The 24,905-nt window shown below is 37.1% G+C and overlaps 1 protein-coding gene across 3 annotated transcripts in view; it reads right to left on the bottom strand.

The window, feature by feature from the left end:
• EDNRA (endothelin receptor type A) overlaps positions 1–24,562 on the bottom strand; it is a 32,954-nt gene extending 8,392 nt beyond the window's left edge. Inside the window, exons 1-4 of one of the 3 annotated variants that reach the window (XM_082051772.1) lie at positions 24,399–24,562; positions 21,011–21,491; positions 7,757–7,884; positions 1,260–1,458 (exon numbers count right to left, since the gene is read on the bottom strand). In XM_082051772.1, the coding sequence (XP_081907898.1) occupies positions 1,260–1,458; positions 7,757–7,884; positions 21,011–21,412 (729 nt within the window). In that variant the 5' untranslated portion in view covers positions 21,413–21,491; positions 24,399–24,562. The other 2 variants (XM_082051770.1, XM_082051771.1) reach the window with 2 other exon arrangements.
• Between the last annotated feature and the right edge of the window lie 343 nt (positions 24,563–24,905).

Genomic DNA, 24,905 nt, shown 5'->3' with positions numbered 1-24,905 from the left:
GTCATATAGTTTGTAGAGTTTAGAAACAAAGATATAATAAGTCCTGGGCAATGCCACTGTTTTCATCTGCGTTAATTATTTCCATTAGGAAATCGCTTTTGTTTTCTCTTGCTATTGTATTTTGCTCTTTCTCCCATCCCTGCAGTCTGTGTAACCCTACTAAAGTTGGACATGTTCCTCTGAAAAACACTAGTCATCCACCCTTTTTATTTTCTAAATTTCTTAGCTCCATTTCACCCTTCCCAATTCTAGCCCAACCCATGTTCTGATTCAATAAAAGGAGAGGTGCCAGACATTCAAAAAAAGAGAAACTTATACTCTCTCATGAAAAATTCTAGTTCAGAAAAAATGTGAAGTTCCCCTCAAGACTTAAGACCTTGCACTATCTGCCTGCTCAGAAACAAAAGAGAACATTACTCTTCTTATATTGTTGGGTGAATGGTGGCTGGCCCTTCTTTGTGTTCACAAAGAGAAAATTAAGACACCACTTATCCTTTTCTTAGTGTAAGGCCAGGCAGAAAACCATTATTCCCCTATGCAGTAAAGATGTATTAACTCCGCAGTGACTACTTGCCTGACTTGATTTGAACAAGCTAAAGTGGGTATTAGCAACTGTTAAGCTGCAGTGGCACAGAATATGAGAACTTTGTGCCAAAGAAGCCTGGTGTGGCTCAGGCACTTCTCTTGCTCTTGAGTTGCTGTATCTAGATGACAGCTAGCAATGCCCAAGCTACCTAGATTGGAGATATGAGTCTGACAGATTTATAGTCATAATTTCTTATAAATGAAGGGATTATTCTCTGACTTTGTAAGTGCATATAGCAAAGGAAAAGTTATGTTAGAGCACGGCCCCACCCTTTTCTTTATCAGCCAAAAGAGCTGGCAACTGCATACAAAATGATAACTCATCCTGGTAAAACATGGGTTTTGACAGTTACAATCTCCAGGGTGTTATACCTAGAAACACAATACCTTCCAAGGCTCTGGCTACACTGATAAATCTCTTGATGGTACTTTAAGCAGGCCTGAATTGCAAATTTCTGTATTAAGAATAAGTAGTGAAGAAATGAAAATGTTGTAAAGTATCTCTGAATGAAAGCAGAGACAGGAAACTGTAAATGAAGAGTCCTCTTTGCTCCAGTATTCATTGGATACATTTAGCACTTTAATGGATGAATAAAGCATATTACAATCCAGTATCTTAATTGTCTAACCTATATACTGTGGATTCCAAAAAGAAAATAAAGGCTGTTACTTACCAACATAAATTTGTTTGTAGGATTGAGCATGCAGGTAACGTAACCTTCATCCTTGTATCTGAAAGGTACCACAGCAAAACCAATGGCTTCTGGAATAGCCAGTATAAAGGACAGAAGCCAAATGGAGAAAATTTCAATAGCAGTGATCATAGGGATTCCAATTCCCTGAACACGGCTCCAGGAGGCAACTGCCCTATACCTGAAAGAGACAGACATTAGTTCCCAACCTTCAGTTTCTCCCTCAAAGATCTTGGTACAATTTTGTATATTAAGTAAAATCCTAGAGATCTTAGATTTGTATTGCTTGTTTTTCCTGCCTGTTCCAGGGGCTCTGCCAGCTGTCAAGCCACCTAGGACCCAGCAAGAACACATCAGGGGTGGACAGCAGAAAACTGGATGCAACTGTTAGGCACAGGATTGCATGGAATTCTGCTGTGTAGACTACACTAATGATTTCTAATTAAAATAGGCAAGGTTTGTGAGGACAGACTATATTTTTCACTACGTCAACTGATATAACAGATTGAAAAAAAATTCCAGGCACAAGAGCCATTCTAATATATACAAACCAGCTATCTCCTTCGCTACCTCAGCTTAACAGCAGTGCTATCTGAAGTGAGGTTGTCAGCTTGTGTGCAATGAGATACTGTGAAAATACTCTTCATAAGATGAAAATACATTTGTTTTATTTAAACTATTCAATGTTGAAAATACTGATTTTGTGAGGCATATTCTGTATTCGCCTTATACTACAACTGAGTGCTCGTTAGGACTGTCTGGCACTATCTCAGCCTTTGCATCACCTTTCTGACAAGAAACTGAAGTGCATGGCTAAGAAGTCTGTAAATGCCAAAACCAACATATTTTCCCACTACTTTATCCCTTAGATAGCAAGTTTCTCTGTAAAAAGTGGAATTATTGAAACCTTCTTTCCTTTGTGTAGTCATCTCATAGCTGTAATCTTGGTAAGAGGTAAGAACTATTGAAGACATTTCAAATACAGCCCATACATTTATAGCATTTCTCCCTTTTCTACTTCCTCTCTGTCCCTCTAATACTGGAGGATTCTTGATACCAGGCTGCAGCCTTTCCCCCAGTCAGGGAACTGAGAGGATCTTTCTCCTCTACTTGTCTGCCAGTTTTCAAGGAACTTGTAGAAATGTATTAGGTTTGATACCTCAAGCTCTCTGTCAACTCTGGTCAAAAGGTTCAAAAATTGTTTGGAGAAGACTGATAGGCATACAATACAGACTACAAACCAGCCCATAAATAAAATTTTCAATAGCAGACTTAAATGTTGTCTAGCAATAACTGCAGTGAACAAGTTAATTAGCATTTCCTATAATTTTGCGAAAACAGTGCTATGTAAAAATTATAGAAAGAACAAATAGTATTTTCAATCTTATAATAATCTGAAATGCATGCTGGAGAGCTTTCTGTCATTAGTGATGTAACAGTTTCCAAACTGCTTATTTTACTTCTCAAAAATAATAGCAACTTCCCATTTAGAATTACAGTGCTACATGGATATATCATGGCATACACTGATGAAACAGTCTTCTTTAGTTGAGGAGAAAAAAAAAAGTTATGAAAGATTGTTCATCTGCTTTAAAAAATGTCAGAATAAGAAGTCACTGAAGCAGATTACAAACTGTGAGGAGCTGTGTCCTTTTACTGTCCTGACTATGGCAAGTTTTCTTTTTTTTCTCAGATATGCCCTCATTTTCTGCCACTGTGAGTCCTGGAAGATACATTTAGGTATGTGCACATGCCACCTCTATTCTTAACACCTTTCCAAGGCATAAGCCAATGAAAATATCTTCTAAAGGCATCCTTATCTTCAAAGAATATCAGAAAGGAGGGAGGCAATGGTTCACTCATGAGGAGGAGGTCTATGGGAATGGAATTCTTAGAGCATCGAAACAAATTATATTGAGATGACTGAGAAAGTAACTCTCGACATCGTATCTTCTAACACGTACTTATTCAGATTAAAATTAAATTTAATTTTAAATAGTTTGTGATCCTCTCATATGTCTTTTTACCAACTATAAAATTTTGGCTTCAATGACTAAATGGGATATTCACAGAAACATAACCTTTCATAAATACTCAATACATAGTCATAAGTATTCAATAATACTAATTTCATAAATACTCAAATATTTGTGAACTTTGTAAATACAACAATTAATTCAAAATTTACTTTCTGCTGACTGGGAATTTTATGGTCAGTCCCATCAGCTGTACAAGGTACATGGCATAATCTCATCCTTGACTGAATTATGTTCTCAGCAAACAGGGACCCATAGACTGTACATATTTTTCAAGTACGAAATATAAGGTTTGTGTTGTGTTACCTGTGTAACTATGTAAGTGACAACACTTGGGTTGTATATGGTGAATCCAATTCTTTCCTTTCTTGCATTTTTTACCTATTCTATTTGAGTTACATCTGTGTTGCACATGAGAAGATCAGTATACACAGCAGTAAGGATTTGGGCCCTGTATGTATTTTACTAGCAATATTTTTTTTCATAATTGAGATAACTATCAGATAAATTATTGGCTGAAGAGTGTCATGAATGGCTTCAGCTGAAGCATAAGAAGCTCAGTAATTTGCTGAATGCATGTTAATCTGAAATTACTTTGATCTGTTTACTCACTGCTGTAAGTGATCTGAAAAATCATGGTTGTATAATTTTTCAAGTGGGTGTTCTGTGAGTTGTGTAATATAGAGCATCTTTGTCTAGCCACAAACCTCTCATAATTAGGAGTGCAAAAATACTACAGAGTTTATTTCACTCATACTTAGGAAACATAAGACATCTGCCAGGGAACAGACATAAAGTACATGCAGCATGTGTTAGTTTTAATTCACCTATCTGAAATCTGTGTGTGAGTGATTTGTGTTACTTTTCTTCTGTTTCGCTTTTCTCTTCAACCTTGTCTAAAATATTCAGTTATTTTCCAGGTCATTTAATTTTCTCTTTTTAATGTTGTGGCTCCTCTCTCTCTCCCTTTTTAATTTTCTACTGCTCATGCATTTGCTGTCAACTTTAGTACATTGTGTCCTTCAGCCGCTCTCTATTTTCTTCTCCTCCCTCTTCTCCCATTTTCAGCGGTTTATTCCAACTCGATTTTCATGGACTCTGCAGTTCCTCCAACAACTTGTGTTTAGAGATGCACAACATTTAAAGATATGGGATCATTACCTCATAAAGTGTACATACATACATTTAAATATTTTGCAGTCCTATCTAGTTATAATTTGCTTGAAGCATTTCTTTCAGAAGGACATCCTGCCTTGATCTGAGAACATTAAGAATGGGACACCTTTGGCTTTCCCTGGTGGTTTCTTCTTGTAATTAATCACCCTCATTGTTAAAAATGTGTACCCTATTTCTTTTGGAATTTGTCTGGCTGAAGACTTGCTCAATAGGTATTTATTGTAACTTTGTTAGCTAAGCTAAAGACCTCATGGATATCTGATACATGATCTGTATTTCAGTACTTGGATATTATAATATGTTCAAGTGGCTTCTTTAGTATTGTTTTTCATAGGCAACAAATTGAGATTTGTAAGGCCACTGAATCATTTCTGATGCTCTTCTATGCACCCTTCATGATTTCATCATTTGGTAAAGAGTAATTCCAGAATTCTAGTTAGCCTTCCAGTATTGGTCTCATTAATGCAATATGGTTGTGGTTTTTGCTGTGTAGTTTTTGGAACAGTTTGGCTGAATTTTACCATAGTGGTATCTAATCAGAATTTTAAAAGAAAATGTATTGTGGGCCTTACGAAATTCCATCAAGGAATATATAAAAATTAAATCATGGACTGTAGCTTGTCTGTAGACTATCAGTCCCCTATACCTGCTGTCTTACAGAGTAGGTGCTTTTGTATCCATATTCCTTTTGACTGCATCAGAAAATTAGTCGTTCAAATGGCCCACTAGTATTATGTATTTCTGTTCTGCAAGTCCCATCAGCCCTTTATAAGAGGGAAAAGTAATACAGAAAAGATAAGAGACTTGATCAAGGGCATAAGAAGCAGTCATTGTCAAGGTTAGTAGCAGAACCATTCCTAAACGACGCTGCTGTTGCTGATATTGATCTATTCTTCTTCCTTGTGAGAGATCACAGCTGTTCTTCGTTTTAAAGATAGTGTGTTGGTTGCGAAGCTCTTAGTACAATAAATCTCTTTGTGCTTTGTTTTAGTGGTAAAGTCTTGACTTATCTAATACACTTACTGGAAGCTGGGCTAGATGAAAGCATTTACCCTGAGATTACTTTTCTATGCAATTTGGTATGCAGAGGAGACAAGAAGATAGTGTATACATATGAAATGAGATCCATATCTTCACTCTTCTTCTTAAAACCATTTCTCCATCAAAATCATTGCGCCTGAGACATAAGCAAGAGTAAAAGCTTAGGAAGGGAAATATCCTTCCTCTTAATCACAGTCAGGCACTGTTTAGAAAAAGAGTCAGACTATCATCACCATCATGACCTAGAGTTTAAAAATGCCTGAGAGGCATCTGAAACAAATGTGAGCTTCCTGTGAAGGGTGAATGGCTGGTTTGATGTTTTCTGTCAGCTTCTTAAACCCTCTCTACATGTGAGTGGACATTGTTCCCCTTGGGCATGAACGGTTAAACCTTAATACACTGCCTGTGCAAGTCCCTTTGTGCAAGAAGCACTAGTAATGAGTAGAGTTTCACAATGGGATATAGTCAGCAGAGAGACCAGTCCATGTTGGAAAGAACAAACATCTTTTTCGAAATTAAGGCTGTAGTCTGCAAAAGGGACAGAGAGTCAACAATTATAAAAGCTATGGAGCTCTGAATTCATTACACCAATTGACTCTTATCTTTTTTGCACCTCGTAGAATGCATTTCCATTTCCACCCAAAATGACTATAAATGAGATATTATTCAGGAGCTTTTAAAGAAAATAATAACTCACCTGTAAACCAGAAATAGTCCAGCTGTGACAGCACAGAATTCCATATTCACTAATTTTCCGTACTAAAAAGCAAACTAACTGATGTTGAACTTTATATTAATGTGTCTATACCACTTCCACTGCCCAATCTAACTTGTTGAATGTGCTGTCAGATCCTGATTTCACAGTGATTTAACCTAGATTCACTTCATGTTAGCCAATATCAGAATCTGGCTGCATACATCTAACACATATTCTGCAACCAATTACTAGAGTAGCACCAGATGATAAAGAATATGTCCTTGACAAAGCATGTAAACTGGGGAAGGAAGTTAAATAGTCTGAGTCTGTTCCCATACAAGATTTTATACTCAAATGGAAATGACGTGTGGTTGTTGTGAGGATTAGCAAATCATTGGTGGTAAATATAAATATACACGCATATATAAAGAGGTAGTTTCAGCTGAGTTACCTCCAATTTATGAAAATATATGTAACAGTGGGACTAAATCTAGTGAAGCTGCATTGGTCAGAATTTATCTAGCAAACTGTTTGTTTCATATGTGCTTGATCTAGGATTCCTTAGAGCAGTCCATGGGATTGTATTTTATGCTGGGCAAATATTGTTGGAGAAATAGAATTCTTTTTATAGTTCTCAGGCTCAAATCCAGAAATAGAACACTGTGTTACAGTATTATTTTTTGTGGTTTGTTTCTGCCTTCAGTTAGTGATTTACTACTGCAATAAGGAACTCTGTCTCAGGTACAGATACTACTAAGTTACGAATCCATAGCAAACCTGGTACACCAACTTTTTATGCAATACCAAACCAAGATTAATTTTGAAGTTTCTTTTACCTTTGCACCACCATACTAATACACATAATGTATGTTATTTATCAATATCTCTTGTATCAGAATTTCTGATATTTTGGACTAGAACATGATCAAGTAAACTCAAGACCAATAAAAATATGTAGCTTTTAAAGAAGTGAAGTCTTCATTTGCTATTACTGTATATGTTTGAAGAAAAAAAACATAAAATAATAAAAGTCAAAAGCACCTTAGCTGTTGTCCTACCAAAAAGTTTATGTATCTTACTGAGCACTTTTAGCAGAGGCATTAATTTTCAGACTATAAAAGCAAGTTTCCAATGCGTTTTTCAATAAAACTCGATTACCTATTGTTTTCAAAATAAACACTGTCCATAGGTAGTGAGTTGAAAAAATTAAGACTAAAGATTATTATCCTGTTCAAATACAAAACAAACATGAGATAATGTGAAAGAAAAAAGTCTGAATATTAAGTCAAATCCCAATACCTTTTTGTCTGATCAGGGAAACTGATGTAATGCTTTACTAGATTTTTTAAACAGCTTTAAAAAACTGTAAAGTTAATTAGTCCAATGGCTTCATATTATACTTTGAGCCACAGATGTGGTACTTTGTTGTAGCCAGGGTATCAAAAAGCAGAATGTAAGCATACTGAGTGCTCCCAGTTTTAGGAAAACTGCAGGGGCAAGAACAGTGTCAAGAGTAGAACATACTGTACCTGTCCACACTAAGGGCACAGAGATTAAGGACGGTGATTCCCACTGATGCCTTCTGTATAAAGGGAAGGAATTTGCAAAGAAACTGTCCAAATTCAGAATCTCCAAAAGGCCACTTCTGGGCAAGGAGCTAAAGAAAAGATATAAAATAATCAGAATACTTAAACAGTAACTTTTATGTAACAATTGTCATTATTAATTTCTTGTCTTGGACGCAGCCATTGTAACCTTGAATTCTCCATACCTCAAGCATATTAGTACTGGGTGAATCTGGGAAGTAACCTCTGCTGTAGAAATACAGAGGGTTAAAGTTTAAACTTAGGTGTTGACCTTGTACTGTTGTAATAGTAACTTGCATTGTGCATAGTGGCTTCAGCCACTAGTACTGAATAATGAAAATCTAACTCAACTCTGTCATAAGTGGTTGCAATTACCATGTCCCAGAACTAAGCAGTCAAAGCGTAACTCACAGTTCATAATGAACTATCTCAGCTCCAAATTCTCATGCTGCACGCAAGTAGATTCTTGTCATTGTAAATGAACCACTATGTAACTCATGACAATATTCACTGCCAGATTCTTAAGTGTGTGGAGAAAATATGCAGGCTGTACTACAAGGCAACAGAAAGACAATATTTGGAAATATGTCAGAGTGGCTGGAGTTTAAATTACTATTTTCAAGAAGGCATTTACATAACAAATATGAATACATTGATTCCTGTGAATAGTTCTAAATAATTAGCATGTAAATAGTAATCTGTTAAAGCTTTACAGAAGTATACATACAAAATACAGGATACAAAAGTATTCAGACAAATCAAATTACAAGTGACTGCAGAGTCACAGAAGATCTCCCTTTACTGGGTGCCTGGCAGTAAAATGATAGATTACTTTCAATATAAGTAAATGTAATAAGAGAAAAATGATTGAGGCCATACGAAGTACTGAGCTCAAACTTAGCTGATTCCACTCAAGAAACGGGTCTTACCACCACCATCACAGTATCACAGTATGTTTGGGATTGGAAGGGACCTCAAAAGATCATCTAGTCCAATCCCCCTGCTGGAGCAGAAACGCCTAGGTGAGGTCACACAGGAACATGTCCAGGCGGGTTTTGAATGTCTCCAGAGAAGGAGACTCCACAACCTCCCTGGGCAGCCTGTTCCAGTGCTCTGTCACCCTTACTGAGAAGAAGTTTTTTCTCAAATTTATGTGGAACCTCTTGTGTTCCAGCTTGATCCCATTACCCCTTGTCCTATCATTGTTTGCCACCGAGAAGAGCCTGGCTCCATCCTCCTTTATATATTTATAAACATTAATAAGGTCACCCCTCAGTCTCCTCTTCTCCAAACTAAAGAGACCCAGCTCCCTCAGCCTTCCTTCATAAGGGAGGTGCTCCACTCCCTTAATCATCTTCGTTGCCCTACACTGGACTCTCTCCAGCAGTTCCCTGAATAGTTCATCTGAAAACAAAGTCACAAAACCTCATCAGAATGTGAAGAGTCACTCTTGAACTCTTGCACAACCATTGTTTTAATCTTTTTCCCTAAGTCTCTGCTACAGAGCTTTTGTGAGGGGTAGGGCACTGAGTTAAGAGGTATCTCATCATCAGGGGATGTTGTATCCCCTGTATAAACAGGGGTATATTTTAAGCCTTATTAAACAAAGGCTAGGACACAGAATATTTTGATGTTACCATCTAAATTTGTAGACGTTTTTATTTACTTCAGAGGAAGACAGCAAATGATACATTATAGAGTAACAATTATAAGCCAAAGCCAAGCTTCTGAAAGCTTCGAATTCCTAACCTTGCAGAACTTCTGAAGATAGTCAGATCCAGACCTAGGACTGTTTTATGGAACTAAAACAGATGTAAACTTCACAACAATTTTATTTTCAAGTGCATGAGATGGAGATAAACTGGTGGCACAACAAGCGTTTCAAATAAATACAGTATGTGTTATGTGACATAGTCTAGCTGTCTCTGGACAAGAGCTCAAAATGCAAAAGGGAGAAAAAGGAACCATAATTTAATCTGCACAAATGTGCAGGGACTGGAGCCGTTGCATTCTGCATGCAAAAATTAGTTGTGTTCTTTCGATAATAAGCACAACCAAATAATCATATATTTTTAATATTTTTACAGTTAAAACTGAACAAAGATTATACTTTTTGGAATATGGCTAAATCAATAGAAATTTGGACTGTTGTTTTCAGAGTTTTCTTTCTTGCAGACACGTTCTGCTAGGCCATCTTTGTACTTGAATAAACTTTTTGCTTATAGTAAGTTCACATTTTGATAGTAATCTTTGCAACCACAAGATCTAGTGACTTTTTTTTAGTAGAAGCTTAGGCTCTGGAACACGCTCTTCTAATAAAAATGGGTGGATTCTCTCTACAGAATTAGAAAAACAAATTTTGGTTATATCTCAGGACTAGAGTATTCAAAGTAAACACTTTATTTCTATTTAAATTACTGTTAAAATGAAACATACCAATCATCACTACCTTTAATAATATAAATGTTAACTATGGGGAGTTAAAATTACCATCTGTTGTTATCTCAGTTAAGGTAGGAGTTACCTTTCTATTTTTTCACAGCATGAGTTTTTCAGAGCACTTTGCTGTAGTACAGGATATTTACCACAGAATGTCAAATTTGTAGGAATTCATCTTATCTTTAGAGTCAGTCCTGATCTGGCCTTATCACATCCCCTCTTTTATATACCCATTCACCACAGTGCTAAATTACCTGTACTTTTTTTTTTTCACAAATAATATCTCAAAAATGCTGAAAGCAGCTACATATACTTCTGTAGGACCATACTCATATTGTCATTTGATGACTTGTATTTCAGGACAGATTTTAGCAATTCATAGCTTTCAGCCAAGTGGATGTTAACACCATGAAGCAAACTTACGTGTATGATTGCTTGTTAAATAGGAAACACATTATCCGTTAGGCATTATATTTTCTACCAGATTATTTTTTCTCTTCAGCTGAGTACTAAAAGTAGATTTCTCAACATAAGCTATAGGATCAATCCAAGTTTGTCTACTCCCTGTTTCTTGAGAATTTAGAATATAATATAAACATGGCTCCATTTGCCCATGTTCTATTACTACATGTTGCTGTGCGTTTTCACGAATATTGAGAACTCTTGCCTTCTTCAAGGAGACCTGAGTGTCTTACCATCATGACCACAGCAGAGAAAATGCTAGGCCCTTGACAATATTATTCCAGTTTAGGACAATCATATTTGATGAAAGCAAATTGCCCTTGTGCCAGAAGGCTAGGGAATGGATCACTAGGACTGGTTATTTAACTATTGTCAGTACCTTCAGTAACAAAGGTAATGAGATTATACCTGGAAGATGTTGATTACTTCTTCTGATTTTATATATATTTATACATGGAATGAAATACATTGAAAGCTCCAGCAGAATTATTTTCTAGATAGATTCACAATGTTATAACAGATGTGTGCAGGGCATATTATTTCCTTTTGCCTGGAACTCTGGCATGAGGCTTTAGTTTATGTTGGGGTTGTAGAAAAAATGTTGGAAAAAGAAGAGGTGATCTGAGTCTATGGTAATTATCCAACCAGTTGTAGTCATATGCAATTTCAGCACCAGACTCTTGTCTAGCTTTGCATAAAATCAGAATAGTTTTCAGGCACCTGTGGCTGAATTATAAATGGCAGTGCCTGGAGAAAGAGACCGTAGCAAACTTTTGTCAGTCCCTTGTGCCAACCAAAGCCCCCAAACTGATTTATCGTTATAGATCACACTTTAAAAGGCAACTGAAAGTTATCCACCCATTCATTTATGTGCACTGACTGTGGCTGTAGTGTATACCCAGCAAGAGAAATGAACAAGCACTTTGTAGTGACTGTGAAACTCTGTTACTACAAGGCAAATATTAGCTTCAAAAAGAAAAGTGTTGTACTTGAAAAAGGTTCACCAACTCATTACTCCTCACGAGGAAGCTTTATCGTGGTTCCAGCATGTACACATCTTTCCCACACCCCAGGGAAGCTCTACTTTTTTAAGATTAAAAGTATTTTATTCCTTTTGTTTCTTGCACTTTTCCACTAATTGAAGTAAGATCAGTACCAAGTCATTAGACATTCTTTTCAAGTTGATTTTAATCAAAATCACTGGTATCAGAATTAAGTTATTTGATTTTTTAAATTAACATTGCAATCATTTCTGTGGGTATACGCAGTTACCGTTCTGCGTCAGCTGTGCATTCATTACTTCTCCTTGGATCAGGTGCCAGTTTTTAATTCTGTAGATATTTTTAGTTGGCAAATCTGATCCTGTCTTTGGGTTTACTAATTTTCCATCAAAACAAGGCCATTGCCCTCTGTTCTGGCCTAGCAGGGTACTGAAACTTCAGAGGGAAATAACACATTTATTTTGTATGAAAAAATGGTCCCAGAAATGTAACTGAATTAGTCCTGACTTATTTAGGTACAGGATAAGAACAGAGACTACTGGCTCTGCTCTTTCAGTGGTTTTGCATGTTTTAATATCCAAACAAAATGAATATAAAATTTTAGCAGATTACATTTTCTCTCAATGCACATGGATAGGAGGAATCAGTCCTATCCCAACTTGTATCACAGTTATCCATGACTTGGTCAAATGGATTGTGCTTCTGCAACCTCACTCACAAAATCTCTGAGGTTTCAAAATAAGGCATGTGGCAAAGGAAATGCACTTTTCCCCTTGTGCAGTTTGCAACTTGAGTATTTCATACAAGTTCAACTGTGGTGCAATTCCTGAGCGAGAAAAGAGTGTAGTCAACAGCATATTTTTAAAGTGAAATCAGAAACTGAGATTTCAAGGTTCTACTGTTGGTCTTAAAGAAACCTCAGCAAAGTGACCAGTCACAGCTTTGAGCATCCCCCCTTCTCCGCTGCTTTATATGGCTTCTCTGCCCTGACACTGCAGCTTGGAACAAACAAGACAGCAGCGCTGAGAACATTCCTTTGCAATGATTTTTAAATGTCATTCAGTTGATTTTATTCTACTGCTGTTGCTATTTTCTAACCCCCATTAGTATGCTAGCTGATGTACCAAACACAGATGAAGTCCCACTGTGCATCCCAAGCAATTTATATATAGTCTAAAAGAGAGAATATAATAATCCATCCACGTGAGTATTCACCAGTACATGCTTATGTCCATCCACAGTGTTTATCTAATGCTGGGCTGATACTGTGTGTTTACAGGCAGATGATGACCCTGGAGCTCAGCCCAAAATAGATGGATGGGATTAGGTGCTGGATATGAAGCATCTCTGAGCTGCTCTGTAAAACTGCTTCTGTTCAACAACTACATGTCAGGAGGTACTCTCTCATAGAATCATTTTGGTTAGAAGAGACCCTCAGGATCATCGAGTCCAACCATAACCTAACTGTAGCGCTAAACCATGTCCCTAAAAGCCTCATCTATGTGCCTTTTAAACACCTCCAGGGATGGTGACTCCACCAGTTTCCTGGGCAGCCTTGTCCAATGTCTGACAACCTTTTATGGGAATAATTTTTTTCCTAATATCCAATCTAAACCTCCCCTAGCACAATTTGAAGTTATTTCCTCACTCTGCCACATGGCACTGAGAATGAAAGCAAAGGTTTCATACCTACCCTTTCCTGCTCTAATCTCATCCTAGTGCTCTAGAGTCTCAGTTGGAACCACTGTTGTGCTGACACACAAGATCTGTTTCCCAGAAACTGAACTGTGTTTCATCCAGGTAGTGCTTGCCCCTCATGACACCTCCATGCAGGATACTCTCTTGAGTTTCATGGTGTTGAAGTGTTCAGTGATAGTGATCAAACAGCTCTGTCACAACCCTGGCAGTCATAGTTCTGCTCTGTCTTCAGCAGGACAAATAGAAATACCTTCTTTATTCCCTGACTTCTGTTACACTTATGCAGTAATGGAGACAGGGACCAAACCAGCAGATTTCTGGTTTTATAGATAAAGACTGGTTGTATAAGTGGCCAGCATCTCCTAACTGTGGAGTAGGAGTTACAAACCCAGTGTGTTCCAGGGTGATTTCCTTTCCTTGCTACATAGCACAGAATGAAAGACAAGAGAAATTCCTCTGTTTTTGTCAGCTCAGCAGATTTGGAAGAGGGGATGTTTGTTTTTTAAGGCTTGTTTCCTCTAGAAGACTGTCTTGGTGAAGCTCTGTTTTAAATTGTATTCTGAAATCATGTATGCCCTTGTCTGCTTCAAGGCATGGGCCAAATATGGTACCTGGTATTATGGCTGTAATCCAGGTGAAATCTGACCAAACACAGAAGCATACAAGATCTATACCACTGAGCTGACTGCATTAAGTGACAAAAGATGATGCTTCTGACTGAAGTGTTCCTCCTGTCTCTGTTCTGTAAGACTGGTTAGTTAGTAAGAAGGGTGGGTGAGTCTCCTGCTTGTGGTATCGTGATTGTTGGTATTTTCATTCAGGATAAGAATTCACTGCATGTTCTCAAGCCTTTCTTCTCTTCCTACAGCCCATGTGTCCAAAAGAGAATTGCATTGCAGGACAATCCTCATTCATTCCTTGCTTGGGACCCACAGACTTTTGCTTATCCCATGTATGTAACTCAGCTGTGCTCCACCACTTTGCTAGAAAGAGGGAGAGCTGTAAGCATGAAGGAGAACACAGCCTGTATCAAGGTATTATTACTTCCCTTCCCACTGCTAGAGTAAAAAGCCTCAATTTTGGGAAGGACAGTCAGTAGAGGAAGATGAAGAAAAAGGATAATCTTTATAATGCAGGGCACAAGGCCAATATTGAGTATATCATGGTGACCTGATGGTTTGGGCTTCTGCTAACTCTGGCATTACTTGTTTTTTTCTTTATACTTAGAATCATGATACTGCCATGGTACAGAAGGCACACTGCATCTCTTCAACTATTCTTTGCAGGAAATACATTCCTCATTTTGCTACAACCAAGAACCATCTTCTTTCCACTTTGGGTGGATAAAAGGCTGTGTTGGAAGGAAGGAAAGTTATGTGGGGATGCAAGAGAAGCACCAGAGACATTTTTTGCCCTGAATTGCCCTATCACAGTTTTTTCTGCTGTTTTGCTCATCTTTGGCCACCTGAGTAAAGGTGACAGTAGCAGAGGGTCTCATGTAATTTCATTAATGCCTAGAGTCTTTTTCTCCTGCTTAGGCAGCTATGGAAGGAAATGTATAGTTTTTACACAAGAGAAAATACATTATACTTCAAGAGATCCTGAAAGGTAAGAAAAAATGCCTTGTTTTTGAAGCAGAACATTCTGTCTCAACTAATTAGGAAAAAAATAAATGCTAAGTTTTACGTTCTTGTTAAAATGTTTATATTTATTACAAAAATCTACTCAGTGGTAAAGCATTCCTAACAACATCTCCCCTGTGGTATTTTTGCTGTTTACAAAGTAGGATTAGTTTCTTTTTTGTTGTTCTGTGGTGTTGGCTAACTTCCCATCCTTTTAAGTAGACTGTTTCTCAAACTGTACTGCTCTTCTTCGGGGAAATGAGCTGTAAGGTGTGCTTATGTGCATGGTGATTTGTTGAAAAGAATTTTTTCAATCTCTGCGCAAAATATGGCTTTTGTTATTCTTCCATCTTTGTTGTCTTTTCTGCATTGCTAAAGAGAGTGACAGGATTGCTAAGAAATTACTGCAGAACTGGTAAACCCCACATATGCACAATAAAAGCAATTCCTTGTTATTTGCAGCATTCAGCTGATTGAAAAATAAAGAGAGCGAACATATTCTGTTGAACCCAGAGTCTCTACGTACTGTAGAGTATTTTAGTACAAATCCACAGAACAGCAAGTCAGGCATGAGGTGGGAAATAAAGGATGGAGGAGGATCTGTCTGTGCATTGAAGGGAAAATATATCGTACCCCCACAATAGACAGCTACTAGTAAAAGGCACAGTGGATCTTGAACTAAGACCTAGCATATCAAATCTCTTCCTTAACTCCTACCTTGGTATACATGTTAAACACTTTCTGCTAGGAAGCTGTAGTCTCTAACTGGAGAGAACAGATTCCTGATGGACTTCCCTTCCCTCTTCCATTTTGGGTAACTTCTTCTTTCAGGACACATCAATCAATTCCTGTGCTACCTTGAGATTTCTTCTATGTATGATCGCTACCTAGAGACATAGACACAAATAACAGGTCATGTTCTGAGAAATTTATATGTATTTCTGCATCACACTGGGCTACGAACATGTTGCTTCCTGGAGTCTCGGATAAGAATTCAGTGAAAGACAGAATGCAGTTGTTAAGCTGGTGGCCTTGCTATTTCCTACTGATGTTGGTACTTAATTGAGAAATATACGCTGCACATATGATAAATCTTGCTTTTAAAGTGGGATTTCTTTTCTAAGTAGACTTATCTTTATAAGTGCACTGAGCAGGCTTGGCCTTAATAGTCCTTTGGCACAAAACTATAACTACTGTTAATGTTGCTTACTCAATTAGCCTATGGGATCAATCCCAATGTGTTTAAATATCATCCCTGTTTATGTATAATATTAATTTTGTCTATAAAGGTAATCAGATATGCCAAAGACTTTGTGATTGAGTAGCGATTGCTCTGACACTTAATGAATTTGCTCTGATGTTGAAAAATGTCCATGACTAGAAATGCCCCAGCTAAGTCTTCCTTTACTGAAGAGAAAATAGCTGAAGATGTTTGCTTACTGCCAGCTACCTTTTACGTTTAGACTCATAATGTTCTGGGTGGACTACTCAGATTTGAATGCTGTTGCAACTAAGGAAGCATGAATACAAATTTCCTAACAAAAAAGCTTAGTTTATTAAAGAAAACATCTTCTTGAACTGTCTAAGCAGTGGACACTCTTGCCTGTTTTCTAGATAGATGTCTTTCACTTTAGACCAGTAAAATAATTAGGAAAACATTTGACATTCACATGTAAAGAAACAGGTTAAAAGCTGGCTAATTTGCTTCATCTACTTTGTTATAATCTAATGGTTTAAGGAGTTAAGAATATTAAGGTGTAAGGTAATGTAATTTACGTCAATCCTATCTAGGTCAGTTTTCAATGAACAGAACTCATTTAAACATTTTTCTCTAAACTGCATGAAAATGGAAGCAGAGACAGCTCAGTAATTCTCAGTAACATAGTTAAAACTGAAATTTGCAGTTCCAAAGGTGGGAGCGTGGGCCTGGAGTGTATCTAGATCCATGAGCACAGGAAAGAACTACGAACAGCTTTTTCTGTGCTGTTCTTGCTGCTCCTCTTGCAGAACTTTAGCCATTGACAGCAGCAGCCATAAGGGCTTTCCAGAGGTTTACTGTAGCCAATGAAATAGTGGTGCTGTGGATATTCTGCTCTTCCTGCCTATGTATAGCCTCAGAAAACTGGCTAGTTTCTTTATGCAAAGCAGTACTCTAAAGACGTTTTTGTGCACTGGGTCCAAACTTTGCTTATTTGCTACAAATAGACATGATAGTGATTGGTGATAGAGATGATGCAGCAGCTTTCAGTTGTGTGCTATGCCATCTGGTACTAAAAAAGGAGGTATGAAACCTGTCTCTTCTTCAGCAGCAAAATAAACCATAAAAGTTGTATTTCCCAATCTTCTTCTCACTGAGAAGAAATCACTCTTACTGATTTGGAGGCTTTAAGCTTTGGCATCACAAATGTCTGAGATGGGTATGTTTTGGGTAAAGAGGAAACTATTTGCATCCAGGTGCTGTAATCCTGTGATTGAAAATGAAATTGTCTTAGTTCAGTCTATTAAGAATGTATTTATAACTGGCACCCTTCCTTTAAAACTCAGTTTGTTACAAATGATACAATTTTTAATATTGATCTGATAGTACAGGTGGATATACTACAGGAAATTAAGTGTAATAGGGCTTTAATACATCCAGAATATCTTCAAAGGAAGCTAATGAATATTACTCACATCTCAATCCATTTAACAAATTGCTAAGGGGAATTTGCTACATAATTACAGTAATTGGGGAAAGCAAGGGGGAATTTTTGAGCCTACCATACAGTGAAGAAAGGATTAAAATGTCAAACGCCTGTAACCATGTCTTTAGCTGACATTTTTTTTTTTTCTCAGTATCCCATCTTTGTTAATTGTGTAAATGCATAACAGAACAATGGACTCAAGTGTCCTGGGACTTTACATTTTCAATTACTGTAATATTATAACTTCTTCTTTCAAAGGATTTATAAAATGGATCTGAGTATCAGTAACATTACCTACGTCTCATTTGAAGTTGTTTCAAAATAGTTAAGGCTACCTTATGTTTCAGGAAAGTGATTATACCTATTCTTGATATTATATTGACATAGTATTATACATTTTGTTTTACAGGATGTGGCCATCTTAATACTGTACTATTAGTTATTTTAGTATGCAGATGAATGCTTGTTCACTCTAATTCTGTTTTCAGGAATGTTTTGTCCTCCTAAAAATGAGTATCTGACCTATAAGGTATTAAGTGTTTGACACCATTTATTTATATAGGATTCTAATACATGGTTAAACATGAGGCTGACTCTGAAGCTAAAAGAATCTTTAAAACAAAGTTCAGAACTAAGTGTATAAAATACTTTAAAATTTAAACTTAAAAAAAAAGAAAACCACTTTATTTTTTTCCTTTAAAAGACTATCACTTCCAATTTAAAATTGTGGTCATATTTTCACTCAACAAGAGGAGTTAAATTATACCACAGATTTTAGGATCCCTAGTGATACAAAGAGGAATGCCATTTAACAAATTTTAAAATCATCTCGTAATGGAAGTAGACATATTACTGAACGGTTTGTATGAAAAATGTCCTATAAATAATAATAGAATTTCTTAGCAGAAGTACTGAAGCTCCATTATAAATGCTACAAATGCTTCCCTGTATCAGAATACATGCAGCTAACCTTATACAATAAGGTAGTTGTATATGGTAATTTTAAAGTAATTTATTTTGGAGGTTCAAGCACTCAAAAAACTACTAAAAACTAGAATTATGCTTGTAAATGTGATTTTAACTCTGTTTTCTTACATGTGGCAATTGACATACATTGATGTCAAGGGGCTGCAGTTTCAGTCACAGCCTTAATTTGTCAAATACTTCTCTGCAGTCCAGAAAGACATTTTCATGTAGGCTAAGGTAATTTCATTTGTATAGAGATGTTCTGGACCACAGTTCAGCTCATGATATAAGATATAGCAAGGCCAGTGAACCTATGGAACACCAAAGAATTGTCAGAAAATTAATGGAAATAATGTATTGCAAAGTAATAAAGGGAATGTAAAAAATACCATTTATTTATTTAAACTAAACTTCTGAAGATTTTTAGGAAGACCATCAAAAGGAAATTCTGAAAGGCAAAATTAATTCCAGACTTCCCTTCCTCTTTGCAAAGAGCAGCAGCAGAGCTCTTGAAAGGTTAGAAAAAATGTGTAATAAGAATACCTGTTCTTTACCAAACTCAGCTCTGAAAAAAATCCACATTCCATTTTTCCTCAAAATTTCTTATCAGAAATACCATGAGAAGTAAGAACACTGCCTTAAGAAATACCCACAATGGTATCAGGATAATTTACCCAGGGAGGAAGCTGTAATGCATCATGGGAGATGCAGTCCAGGTTACGAGTCCAGTTCGCTACGAGTAATGAATACATTCAGAAACCCAGTCCCACATCCCATTAGGCATCCACACAGCTATGGAAAACAGGTGCATCTTCAGTTAGCCAGAGGCTACTAATCTTTCTCATGAACTTGTAAATAATTTACAGATATCTGCTATCTTATCAACAAATTGATTATTTAATTTTCCAGGTGGAATATTCAAAAATTTAAACTAGAATTTCCATTGAGTCACATGCATTATTATTAACAGTCTTTATGCTAGTTTCAAATTATGTTACGTTAAAACCAGATAAAGTTAAAAGACTTATCTGTAATTCATACTACTGTAAGATTAGAACCAGCTACTGCATTTTACCGTAGATAATACGCCTCTGTACAAATGTAACATATGGACGTACACATATTTTTAGTCCATTAATGAATTTAAATTTTCATGATCTTGTCCTATCAATACCTGCTTCATAATGGAGGTCAATAATTATGATGTCCATAGTTGAATAGTTATGTCCTTTCAATTCACTGTTTCCAAGATTTTAAAACCCAGTTTGAAATCACAGGACATTAGTTACAATAAAGTTATGCATTAAAGTGGTTTTTTTTTAAATAGATGTAAATAAAAATTAGGTTGCTTATAAGGGCCAGAATTGTGAGGAATCAGGTTTTTTCATTATATTACTTAGTGTTTTATTTACTAGCAGAAACATCTTAAGTTTTTACTGAGAAAAGAGAAATTATAATATCCTATCAGCTATACACCCTGTGAACAATCCACAAAGATAGAGATAGAAGCTTACAAAATTCTTTGATGATTTTCTAAAATACTTTAATATCAGTGAAATATATTTTAAAAGGACTCTGTTCTGTTCCTTTAAGCCTGTCCGGGAATCGTGCAACTTACATTAGTAATCATATATTGCATCAGAAAAAGCACTACTTTATTACTTTGTTTAATTAAAATGGAAAATAAAAAAATGGGGCAGGATAGCTTTATACCGGATGAAAAAATTGCTGATGATCCTTTTTACACTTTGACAAATCCAGATGAAATTTAATATTTCAAAAATGTTCTGTGATCTAATTGTTATTACTAACACTGGAATAATTTTGGGAATCTGCAATTAATGAATATTAAATTAAAACCTTAACACTCAACTTAACTGACTTGGTCTCTCTGCAAAGTTGTAATATGAAGCCAGCAGCTCACAGAGAGTATTTTCTGTAAAAACATAAAGGATAGGATATTCCAAAAATAGCAACTAATCCAATGCTGTACATGCATCAAGGAGGAGAAGAGTTCATAAAAAGTCCTCCCTCACAAACAGCTGTAGTAGCTGTAATGAATGAAGAGTTCCTATGAAATGCCCAAGGCTGCTCTTTGGTTAAAATCTAAGAGCTACATCATCTTTAAAAGGAGGTACACATTTTCTACACGGACTTGAGACCTGAAAGCAAGGTTTTTGTTGTAGAACAAAAAGGAGTTGTATTTTTTCTTAAGTGGACTACTCATTGATAAAAGAGTACTACTTAGACAAACAAGTAACTATAGAGAACAGACAGTGTACTTGTAAGGAAACTGCAAGTAAATATATTGTTGTTGCATCCTACCTTGTACACCATGATAGGAATATCAATGACAATATAGATAAGGTCTCCTAGTGCCAGACTGGCTATCAGTGCATTCGGGCCATTCCTCATGCACTTGTTCTGGTAAATGATCCTCAGCAGAGTTGCATTTCCAACCATTCCAACGATGAAAATAGCACAAGATACCACTGTGTTAATGTATTTAAAAGTTTCAGCAATCTTAGTCTGCTGGGAGCATTTGACAGTTTGGTTGGACAATGGGGTCTGTCTGGTGGTCAGGAGTATGCTGGATTCAATCCCTGAGAAGGTGGAAAGGTAGTTTCCCAAGTCACTCCGATTGGTAGCATATGTGTCAGAGCTGTCACTGAGGCCAAATCCTGGAACCAGGAGCAGCAAGGAAACTCTTAAACACAAAACTTCCATTCTGAAGTCCCAAAACAGCAAATTCAGTGAGACAGGGTTTTTTTTCAGTATTTCGGTGAGATACTCCTCACTTCCTCACCTGCAGAGAAAAACAGTAAGCAAAAAAAACCAGAATCAGTACAACAGGTAGACTAACACACCCTGTTTCTCACCTAGGGTAGGGTGTTTGAATGTGCAGTTTCTACAACACACATATATAAACACCTGTTTATAATCACTGTGCTACTGTAAAATCTAGATTACCCACATTAACTGACAAAATGCAACCACAAAAAATTCCATAGCTTTTAACAATGAGATCCTGAAAAACCCCTTTGGTTTGAGACAGAGTTTGTATATGAATGGAAAAAATATGATGGATGGAGTTCTGTTTTAAAATACAGTCTTGCAAGTGTACCAGCAAAGGGAGGCGTTGGAGACTGATGAATGATATTTTAGCTAAAATAGAAAGTTATTGGTTTTTCATTGAAAAAGTAAGGTAACAGAACTGCATTAGTAATTAAAGGTTCTGAATTTGTTCATTTTATGGGTATTGTTGATATACTGCAACAATGAGGTTCATATTATTTTTCTTCAACCTGGATTTCAAATGAAGACTGAAAATACATGTATTTCAAAACAAAATTTAGATCAGATCTGAAGTCCCTAAATATTAGGAGGATGACTTTTACAGTCTCGGGTTAGTCCTCTGACCAGGAAAAACCCTTCAAACTTCATGTGTCAGTTTACTGTAATAAAGATAAACCTTTGGTTCCTGAATCTCCTTGTAACTCATGTTCAGTACTTAGCCACGGCAAAGTTAATTATAAAAATTTAAGCTATTTTAAAGATTAAAAATACTTGGTTTAGTATTCTAAGCAGTAATTAATGACATTTCTAGACAGGAAAGGAAGTATCATAGCATTCTCTCCCAGCAACTGTGTCTGCCTATGTGTGACACCAGAGCTGGCTCCCTGCCACAGGGGGTAGATACTACACCTCCAATGGAACCCAGGAGGCCACTCCAATGTCCATTTCCTTGAAGCCTCAGTCTAATTTAGGATATTTTTTTACATGGCTCATATCTGTAAAACAAGACAAAGTGCTGCAGTGTTGCCAAAAGAAGAGTATAAAGTCAAGTATTTATAACTTTCTGATTTCTAGGGACTCACATGAAGGATTTGGGAGGATCCTTTTAAATAAACGAATCCTAATTTAATTCCCTATGGGGCTATTAAGTTAGAATTTACAGCAAGAAATTTACCAGAGGAAGAATGTGGGAGACAATTTACAGATAGAACTTCTGGACACATCCACAGTCTAAATATTTACTACTATTATCATCTTCTTTTGTGTGTGGTCTGTAAACGCATGTGTGTACCTAGACACAGAAGTAAACGCAATGTTAACCTGAGGATTCCTGTCTGGCGTGTAGAGTGCTGTCCCTCACAGACCAGTGATCCAGTTCACAGTCTTTTATATTAGTTCATCTGAGATGCGGGTCTGACCAACTGTGAGTTCCTGTGCACTTGATTTTAAAGTTTTATATACTAAATAGCAAACCCTTCTTCATTAAATGCTGTTTACGATGGTATCTCAGGGCAGTTAGCAAGTTTGCATGATGTAAGTGCTCTCACTTAGTTTCTAAATCATATGAGAAACACCAGATGTATTTGACTGTAACTCTTTTCAGGCAAGTTTTTTTATTTACTATGGCTCCCTATTTTATAAATGGAAAAAATGAATCATTAAATATTTAAATGACTTTCCCTGTTTCATACTTGCCGAAGTAAATTTGATAGAGCTATGAACAGAACCCAGAGCCCTATGCTTTAGTAATTATATTAGTATTCTCCTTATTTAATGACGTTTTCTTGTGAAGATTTGATATGTCTCTCGTATGAACATGGTGGTAGTGTGGCAGTCATGCAGCGAACATACAAAGCTAGGGATAAAATTGCCAATTAAGTATCTCTTTCCTCTCTTAGAAGAAACTTTTCCATAAGAAGCAAAACTAGAAAAAATTTAACACAATAATTTCTAAGGATATTTTTTTACAGATTCCTGACAATCCTTCATTCCTCTGTGCATATTTTCAAAATATCTGTATTGTTACACAATACAACATGCAAACTGCCTCATGTAAGTAACATACTAGCATCTGCAATAACCTTTTGTAATAGATAATCTAGTATTTTCTTCACATGTCATCTGAATACCTGGAGTGAGGCTGTTGTGTAAATCCGGAGGCCACATGTATGTGCTGTGCCACTGCTCACATAGCACTGCACAAGTAGCCGTAGATGCACAGAACAAAACTCCTAACTTGCCTGGAGTATCAAGTCAGAAAAATTCCCATACCGAGATTCACAAGAAGAGCCATTCTACTAGAAATGAAATTGTTCAAAGGAATAAAGACGAGCTGAAACGTTAACCGTGATTAATCTGCCTAAAAGGCAGCTGAGAGGTAAAAAGGAGCTAATAAACTTAACCAGGGCACGAAAGCGCTTAAAGAATACTGCCGAGAAAACGACTTTCTTTCGGTTGTCTCCCACCGCGGCACAGACAGTGAGCGCTCTTTGCTGTTGGGATAATTGCCTTACAGTTCTTCCTCTAACACAAAAGAAAACATTCTCCGCTTGTAACACTATCAAAAGATCGTTTCTAACATGCACTTGGCAAATCAGTACTACCTCCCCTGCAGCTTATATAGATCATCTGACAAGATCCATATATCGCTAAACTTTATTTAATAATAGTTATCCCAAGCTGCCTTGTGCCTGTTTCTTGTTCTCTCTTTCCCTCTCTCCTTCTCCCTCTCTCACACTCATATACATGCACGCACACACAGCTGCACCATCGTCACCTAGTCGTTATCTGGAGCGCTATCGAGAAGTGCTGAAAGTGTCCGGCAGCTCCCGGCCGGGCTCTTCCCGGGCCGTGGCAGCGGGTCCTGCCAGGCTCCGACAGCAGGAGCCGGCGCACTCACCCCCGGGAAGCCTCCTACCTCATGCTGTGATTACTGCCGCTGCTGCTGAGAATTTCCTCAGAGTGGCTTTTCCTGGGATAGTCTTACGAGATCCTCCTGCCTGCCTGTGACTGGGTGGGATTGAAAATCTCCACCTCCCCTACATCAGTGAAAGAAAGAGACAGACTGAAGAAGTCAGAGCGTCCCCTCTTTTCTGCCCCCTCCCCCAATTAAAACAAACCTCCAGCTCAAACTGAGCCGCTGCCAATGTTAAACACAAAGGCTGCCTCCCGGGCACAGGGGAACACTAAGCTCTTTAACTGTTTCCTCGCTGAAATTGAGCTAAGCTGCCTTCCTGGACTCATCTAAGCAACAGCCTTGGGAATCCACTAGTGTAGTTTCTTCCTAATAGCACATGAGGTTCTCAGAAAGGTTGTGTACCTGATTGAAGCAGACAACATAGGAGACATGAGCAGAGCCGGCAAAAAAAAATCATTATGAAGTATACAGGATTTGCTTTGCATTTTCCCCAGGTTTGGCCAGGAT

This window comes from Streptopelia decaocto, assembly GCF_964273445.1.
Source record: "Streptopelia decaocto genome assembly, chromosome: 4".
NCBI lineage: Eukaryota > Metazoa > Chordata > Aves > Columbiformes > Columbidae > Streptopelia > Streptopelia decaocto.
The sequence above is the reverse complement of the archived record's forward strand: the minus strand, read 5'-3'. Positions and strand labels throughout refer to the sequence as shown.